The 8502-nt window shown below is 41.3% G+C and overlaps 1 protein-coding gene across 7 annotated transcripts in view; it reads left to right on the forward strand.

The window, feature by feature from the left end:
* Positions 1-7652, forward strand: part of LOC148217054 (uncharacterized) — a 28953-nt gene extending 21301 nt beyond the window's left edge. For 3 of the 7 annotated variants that reach the window (XR_015795741.1, XR_015795745.1, XR_015795746.1), the window contains one exon: positions 768-7652. Coding sequence is in view for 1 of the 7 variants with exons in the window: in XM_088138351.1 (XP_087994477.1) it covers positions 794-880 (87 nt within the window). In the remaining 6 variants the exon portion in view is untranslated. The remainder of the gene's footprint in view (positions 1-767) is intronic. The other 4 variants (XR_015795744.1, XR_015795742.1, XR_015795743.1 and 1 more) reach the window with 4 other exon arrangements.
* Positions 7653-8502: the final 850 nt, after the last annotated feature.

Here is an 8502-nt window from a genome sequence, read left to right on the forward strand (position 1 = left end):
GTTAACCCAATAACAGGCGCAGGGGGGAGGATGCATATTTCCCTATATATTTGGAACTGGAATGCTTTAGAGTGGTTTTTTAAGGTTTTCCTAAGTAAATTGCCTAAGGTATAATAAATATATAATATATTCAATATAATGACATTGCCTAAAATATATTGAATATATAATACGTTCAATAAGCAAGCAGACACTGATTGTCAGGATATAGATCAGTTACGTTGTGATATCTACTTCCCTAGATACAGACATAAGACATGCTGTGTCTTTATATTAGTATTAGCTCCTATAGATGTACATGAAAGGGTGCTATTATATTGTTGCATTTTTCTCTATAAAACCTTTGTAACGAAGATGTTCTCCATGAAAAAAACAATTTTTGGGTATTGGTATCTCAAAACAGAGAGCAGTAAGTAATAGTTTTAAAAATAGCTCTCCTTGGGCACAAATCAGAGAATACAGATTAGGAAAAAATATGACAGCAGGTTCAAGATAGCATATTTGAACTGCTAGAAGATCTCCTAGCAGTGGGAAATGGAACTATTCCTATCAGCAGAAAAAAGATAATTGTGCAATTACAATTTCTGACAGCTATTTAAAGAAGTGACATAATAATGGCAATATATGGCACAGCATGTGGGACAAATCCTGTTGAAATTGATGAGCAATCAAAGTATCCCACAGAATTTTGCAATTCATTAGAGATTTTACTTCTGCCACAATAGCATTGTTGCGGGCTTCACTTGTTCTTTCTAACATTTCTTCAGTTTTTTACATGGTTTCCTGAATGTAGTTAAAACCATATCACCACACCCAAGAAAGAGACATCAACAAACTGGGACAACCCAGAAGTTTGCAGTGGTACCTCAGAATTGAATGAGAAAGAGAGTCAGAGGAAGAGAAGATACTCTTGAAGACAGCTTAATAATGGAAGGGAAACAAGCAAACCATGATGATGGAAAAATGACAAAATTGACATTGTGACCCCCCACCCTTTCATACTTGTGCCCCAACATCTGTTGCAGGTATGTACATCACGTGACATTTATGCTGTGCCATTGCAATGCACATTTCATTATTTGCCCCTCCCTCCCTCCCTCCTGCTTCTCCATGAGGGGAAATATCCAAAAAGAAGACAGTGAACAATGAAGAGTGGCTGGAACTCTGAAAAGGAAGCCCAGGACTACAATTTTGTCTCAGCCCCCCACGTGTTTTGGTCTGATGTCTCTTCTCTCCTACAGGACCCCATACATACAAGTTTGCAGGATTAATCCAACTGATGCCATGGACACCAATGTGTATACTGCTGGGCACAGGGCCCACCTGGTGGTTTGAAATGTTCTTTTAATGAGGAAAGTGAAATAGGGAGCTAGCATGCCTCAAGGCAAAGCAGCAATCTCCAGCAACATCTTTTTTTACACAATATCTCTAGGTCCCTCACAGGCCTGAAGGGAAGGGTAAAGGGGCAAGAAGAGCAACCTTAGCAGTCTGCCATGTGGCACATGGATATTTTGTACTGGCCACACCCATGGTCAGCCCTACAAGGTAGACCAGACTCAGAACTCCTTTTATTGTAACAGAATCATGCAAGTCTGAATGTGTTTTCCCCTCCCTCACTTTATCTTCATGTGAACTAGGGAGAGCCTTGTCCGAGACATTTTCTCTAATTAGTTTCTTGGAATGGGCACTCAAGCCCCACTTATCTGACCGTTGCCTAGGTAGCAGCTCTTCCTCCCGTCCTTCAAGGCCATCTACATCATTCTGAGCAGCCATTTTTAATAGGACTATACTCTGTCCACAATAGCTGTTTTGTGGTTCGCAGTATGTATGCCAATTGCCAGCCCTTCAAGGTAGGCAAGGCCAAGAAACAGGAATTCTGGAATATTCTTCATTGTTGTACAGGTATGGTAGAATAAAAGAATTTTGAAAGCTTGTCAGAGTTTTTCTCTACTGCATCTTATACCAAACAAAATTAAGGCAGGGTTATTCTGAGTTTCTTTCTCATGCTTTCCACTTTCTCAGGACTGAAAAAGAAGACCTTTCTGGAATACCCCCCTTGACAGCTTGGTCATTCCTTCTCCATTCCCAAAGGTATTGTAGGTTTCCACTTCTTCACCCCAGCCCCCGAAGATTGCTTTACTGTACTTTTTTTTTTTTCAAAATACAAAATATTGACAGAATACCTAAATACACTAAAAACAATCCACAACTAAATAAAACAATCTTTAAACATAAAGAAAAAGTAATAGAAACTGAAAAAGAAAAGTAATGGATCAAAAGTATCTGCTAGCAATATATTTAACTTTAGTCAGAAAGAAATCCATGTGAGAATGTATTGGTAATAACTGGCTCAGAGATGCCATGTTTATGGCTGTGGAATTCTGTGGAGAAGGTCAAAGGATGATGAAACAGACATCACATGGGATTTCAGAATAGACAGCAGTGTTTTAACGTATTTTCTAACCTTTCAAAATCCACAGATATCAAATCCTAATTTGTTCCCTGATGCAAAAGTCCCTATACTATGTCTCATGCTGTCAGTATAAAATCTAAGCCGTCAAATTAATCCCAATGAGAAAAAAAGGAGATAGCTGTTAAGAATAAACTCTCATCTATGGATGAAGACTTTTACAATGTATTACTTTGTTGGTGATCTCCTTTCCAGCTCTCGTCCTGAAAGTAATCCTGTTTGATAATCATTAAAAGATACATATGACAAGAGAAGTTCATAACCTTATTGAATGTAGCTGGCAGTGGGTTGAATAGCATGCACGTAGCAATGAGTTTAATGGCATTAATTTCAACTGTCTTTTACTCTGGCTCTTAGCAATCAATGTATCATGCATTTAAAGTGCTTTCCCTTTTGTGACCAGGCTGCAAAGCAGAAGAGATGACATGAAACAATATTCTACAGAAGTTTACTTGGAAGTAAATACTATTGACTTCAGCAGAGTAGACTTATGGAGTACCCAACATGCTTAGGAGAGAGCCAATGTGGTGTAGTAGTTCATGCACCAGCCTAGAAACCAGTGACCATGAGTTCTAGTCCCACCTTAGGCACAAAGCCAGCTGGGTGACGTTGGGCCAGTCACCTTCTCTCAGCCCTAGGAAGGAGGCCAGGGCAAACCACTTCTGAAAAACCTTGCTAAGAAAACTGCAGGGACTTGTCCAGGCAGTTGCCAAGAGCCAAAAACTGAATCAAAGGCACCAAACAAACAAACCTTGCTTACGTATTGTATATAGCCTCAGGATGTTTTATGTATAAGTTGTACATCAGTATATGGCACAGCTATACAATTGGTATTGTCTCTTTTTCTGCTAACATTTAATCCAGTATCTTAAAATTGATGTGGGGCACAAAGCGCTTATACTGTATAGAAAGAATTTATTTAACACACACATGTACAACATACCTGTGCTTTTCTACCGCCCTGCTTCGAAAGATTCAGGACAGTTTACAATACTGTTGCACAGCCTTTATACAAAGAGTTTGGGGCAGCTGCCTTATGTGCGGTCAGATGGTTTGTTGGCGTCGCTATACACTTGCATATGTGTGCAGAGCAGCCAACAAGGAAAATATAGCTATTCCCATTTTTAACATAACTTGGCAAGGGAAGAAAATCTACGGCCGAGCTACAGCACTGAGCATACAAAATAAAGGCACAATACAAGTCTTTTAAATAAATTGATAAATGAATAAAACCAGGCCAACTTTTCTGCCTTCCTGTCCTGTGTTTTGCTGCTGCTGCTGCTGCTTCTTTAACAGATTTAGACCTGTCTGTTAGATCACTTTAATGAATTTTTTAATGTACTTTTGTTTGTGGTTCTGGTCTGTGACTGTAATAAAGATGATTTGACTTAGACCACTTTCTCAGTGATGAGATGGTATTATTTGGGGTCACATATCTAATAAAAACAAATTTTATTAACAAACTCTATTTAATCTCAAAATGCTAGGGAATTCTGACAAATCAGCCATCTATGGACACACACAAACAAAACCCATCTACATACTATTTAAAAATCAAGGAAGGAAACAATCCTCCCCAGTAGCCACACCCAGATAAGCAGGAAACATCACTTGATAAACAATCTGGGAGGAAACAATATTGTAACCCAGGAACTGTCAAGGAAGGAAGTGCATCCCCACCAAGATTGGCATGGCAAGCTACTATAAACGGACAAACAGCAGATTTCATTCTTCCCATGCACTGATGATTTTACCTAGCCTGGTAACAAAATGTCTGCAGGAAAGCAACCAAGTTCACAGAACACCAAGAACCCAACAATTCAATCCTAAGCTACATTTATTCTCTAATATAGGATCTATTAACATTTCTTAGGATTGGATCAGGATCTAGTCATATCAGGAGTAGACTCATTGAAGGTAATGCGACTGTGGCAGGGTGAGTTGTGCTGATGGATGTTGGATGATGCAATGGTCTCCAAGTTTTTTTTGTTGAGGGCCAAAATCAGGCTCAGTGTCACACAGATACTGAGAACCTTTGTGTCTGAGGAAAACATCCCAGATGCAGGCATATCTGCTTTCTAGCTGTAAAACAGATGTGTCAGCCCTTTGAGGTTGTCTGGATAAGGAAACAGAGTCCACAATAAGACTGATTGATTAAACATGTGCCATTAAGTTGGTGTCGAGTCTTAGTGGCTGCATGGATAGATCTACTCCATGATGATCAGTCCCTAACCTGGTCCTTCAGGTCTTTGAACTGCACTGCACTTTGTTGAGACAGGCTACGTCAACAGAATCTTTCAAGTCTGACTGTGTTTCCCTCAAGGCCATCTCCATGGTTCTCTGCAAGAAGCATTAAGTAATAGAAGAGGAGGTTGCATTCCTGGAGTTGTTTTTGTGCAGTGTGCACTGGCAATACTGTGTATCTGCAGTTGGAGACCCAGCAGAAGCAAGCAGAACCAGAGAGAGTGACTTAATATGTTTTTCTGTGGCATAGATTTTATGACATTTTGTAACATTAGAAAATCATTAATTATTATTTTACCCTAAGGTAGATTTAGAAATCTGTTTGACATTTGATTAATATGTGACATATCTTTTTTTAAATATTATTTTATTGTATTATAAGATGCAAGTAGTACTAAATACCACTGTATCCAAATAGTATAATATGTGACATATCTTGATAGTTTCACCCTTTTCTGTTTCTTTGTTTTGTTTCTGTAGTCATTCATGTATTTGTTTCCTGTTTTTCTTTTGTACAGGTAGTCCCCAGTTTAAGAACAAATTCTGTTCCCAAGGTCTGTCTTTGTCGAATTTGTATGTAAGCCAGAACAGTATTATTGTATATTAATGTATAAGTAGTATTGTGTAATGAACTTGAACCATTGTGTATTTAACTCGAATCTTCAAATTTTTCTACAGTAGGCTCCGCTCTTAACCATGAGTTGTCCTTAAACTGGGCATTCTTAACCCAGGGACTACCTGTATTTTGTAATTTTTCTACTTCTTTCTGCAAAACTTGTTAAAAAAAAGGACCTGAGAGAGTGATCTGTTGGGTGAACCGATTGGTGAGAAGGGCTGCAATTGTTGGACAACAAATCAGTGGCCAGTGAGGACAGCTTGACAAATGTGCTAAAATCCAAAAAGCCCAGAAAAGAGTTATCTTTCTCTCTTCCCATTCTACTCCCAGGGACAGAAGTGAGTTCAGAAGTGAAAGCACAGAAAGATGTTGTAGGAGGGAGGGAACCAGATAAGACAGTGTACAAAGCTCCATTTGCAACTGAAGCTCTATTTGAAATTGAAATAATATATATTATAAATATATTAAGCTCAGGCCACTGTATAGATTAAACATCACTATAAATCGAGAAGAACTGTGTGTGCATATCTAGAAAGTTCCTGAACCTTTTCCCCACCTTCCAACAGGGACTTCAATTAGTAATTACAGTGAGAAGAATTTCAAATTAAATGTCCTCCAGAATGCTACTTTTCCATCCAGTTTAGGCACAACTCACTAAGAATGCCGAAAGTCAAGTCACTCTGAGACACAGAGACAATACGTCCATAGATTAATAGTAAACTAATTTTCTGAGGGTGGATCTTTCTGTAGCCAAAGCAGCTGTAGTCATGCACAGAAAGAAGATGTCAGCAGACTAGAGGGAATCCAGGGCATAAGGGACTATGAAACATCTTTAAATGAGGGAAACTGAAGAGATCAGGGCTGCCTCAAACAGCTCTGCAACTGAAGCGGGATACAGAAAACATGAAAAGCTGAAGAAATTGGAGCAGCCTGGTCGAGGGGATGGCTGGTTGGTTGGAAGCCTGGACCACTTTATACCACAACATTTTGTTTTATTTTCCATTTGTACTCTCAAGATTTGCCTAAGATAACGCATTTGCTCAAAAAACTGGCTGTAGCACACATGATGCAGGAAAGGCCTAAAGATCTCTCTCATCTGAAATGGTAAAGAAAATGAAATTGTTTCCTCAAATACCTCCTGGGTTGCCTGGACAGCAAGTTATCAATATGCTGGAAGAACTGAATCAGGCAAAGTGCATCTTCAATGGAGTTGTCAGTGGGTATGAAATGACTTTTCAAGGTCTTAATTGCATAGCTCCAAAGCTCTTTTTCTACAAGCTGCTTCTAGTTCCAGACCAACTACAACCTGTGATGTAGTTCATATCTTCTCAACAAAAAGATAAATACTTAATCATGAAAGTAATTATCACTTTGCATCTTCTTGTTTTTATTTTCCTCTGATCTCATTGTCTAAAATTCCTTAGTACTTGCAAGTGTTTTATATATCTCCGACTCTAACCCAGAATAACATTTCCAGGACTTGATGAAATGAGCTCTTCTCCATTTAGGCTTATGCTTCTATCATGGTTACTCTAAGTAATGATGGTATTGCTCTTTAAACTGCCACAAAGCACTTTGGCTGACCTTGACCATTCTCTGCTCTTGCCTTGCATTATATGAACCCAGTCATTGCATACATATTCCCATATTCTGATAAAATGATTCCAATAAATCTGGTTACAATATAAAAATATTCTAATCAGACTAATTTATGGAATTGCCAATAATTCACGTTGTGAGAAGGCAGGGAGAAGTGAGGGCCTCAAACGAACCATGTTTGCTAGGGGAGAACGCTGTGCATCATGGGGCAGCCTTGGGGGGGGGGCGGCAGGAGGGAGGAAATACTGTAGGCAGAAGGCACGTTCTCACCAGAGTGAAGAGAAACGGCAGGGGGTGGCTGTTGGGTCAAGTGGGCATTAGGAAGTGTGTATTGCGCTGATTGAATTAGGAAAGTGGAATGTCTGCGGTTTTGCGGTTAATTAGCGGCGCTCCGGGGCGGTAAAAAGAGGTGAGATTGTGAGCCAAGCCCTCTTAGGAGGGGGAGGACAGATAGGGGGTATAAAAACCTGTCAGACCTTGTTTCGGGGTTCCTCCATTGCTGCGGGAGGGACCCACCTTTGCAAATGTGCCTAATTAAAAAACTTCTGTCTACTGGACAACCGAACCCGTGTCTGTCATTTTCTGACAAAATTGGCGAGCCAGGCAGGAGTCCTCGACGTGGACTGGACTGTGGGGAACCGGTGAGTAATCAGCCGTAACACCCCGTTGAGGTGTCTCCCGTTTTCCCTGGAGTCAGGTCCGGGACGAGACTCCAATCGCCAGTCAGACAGAAGTGAAGAGGAAGTCGGCCGACGAGACGACCTCCGGGAGGTCTGGTGAGTACAGCCTGCCCATAATCTTGGGGAGATTAGCATGGTTACGAGGCATTGGACGCCGCAAGGGGACAGAAGAGTCCGGGACCTTCTGTAAGGTGGGAAACGTAGTCAGGAAGGATGGGTAAGGCGCAGAGTAAGAGTGTAAGGCCAGGGGCCAGTGGGAAAAACGCAGTAGGGGGAATCCCCATGGATTCTCCATTAGGACAATTGTTGCAACAATGGGAGACACCCTGGTTGTGTCCATTCACCAGGGGTCTGGAGAAACCGACCATGATAACTTTGTGCACTAAAGAATGGCCAAAATATCCACTAGTGGACCCCGAATTCCCCTACCATTGGGATGCTCTTGGAATCCCCAGTAATTACTGGGTGACCCAACTAAAAAACTACATTGTGGAGCATAAATTGTTAACCCAGGAACCCTATGTGGAAGTCTGGTTCCATGTTCATTGGGAGGGGCCTCGACCCAAGTTAGCCAAAATCTTTGTCCAAAAAGAACAGGAGGATGAGGAGGACCTCTGGCTGACTGGACCCCAATGGGGGCCGCCACCTCCTCCTCCTCCTCCTCCTCCTCTTCCTACCGCTCCCCCTCCAGCACCCCCAGCCTATCCCGGGCTGCGGAAAGAGCTGGACCAGCTGAACCAAGACATTCAGAACTTGCCCTTTATTCTAAGGTCGGCCAGTGCCTTTCCCGTCCGGGAGGTCCCGAACGGAACGAACGCAAAGGGGGTGGCCGTCACCAGTTACGTAACGGTTCCCATCAAACCCAGTGAGTTGAGGGAATTAAAAAGGACCCT

The sequence above is a fragment of the Python bivittatus genome, unplaced genomic scaffold (genome assembly GCF_059951505.1).
Source record: "Python bivittatus isolate LINGU-HERP-01145 unplaced genomic scaffold, Pbiv_v1 ctg000020_np1212, whole genome shotgun sequence".
NCBI classification, from domain to species: Eukaryota; Metazoa; Chordata; class Lepidosauria; order Squamata; family Pythonidae; genus Python; species Python bivittatus.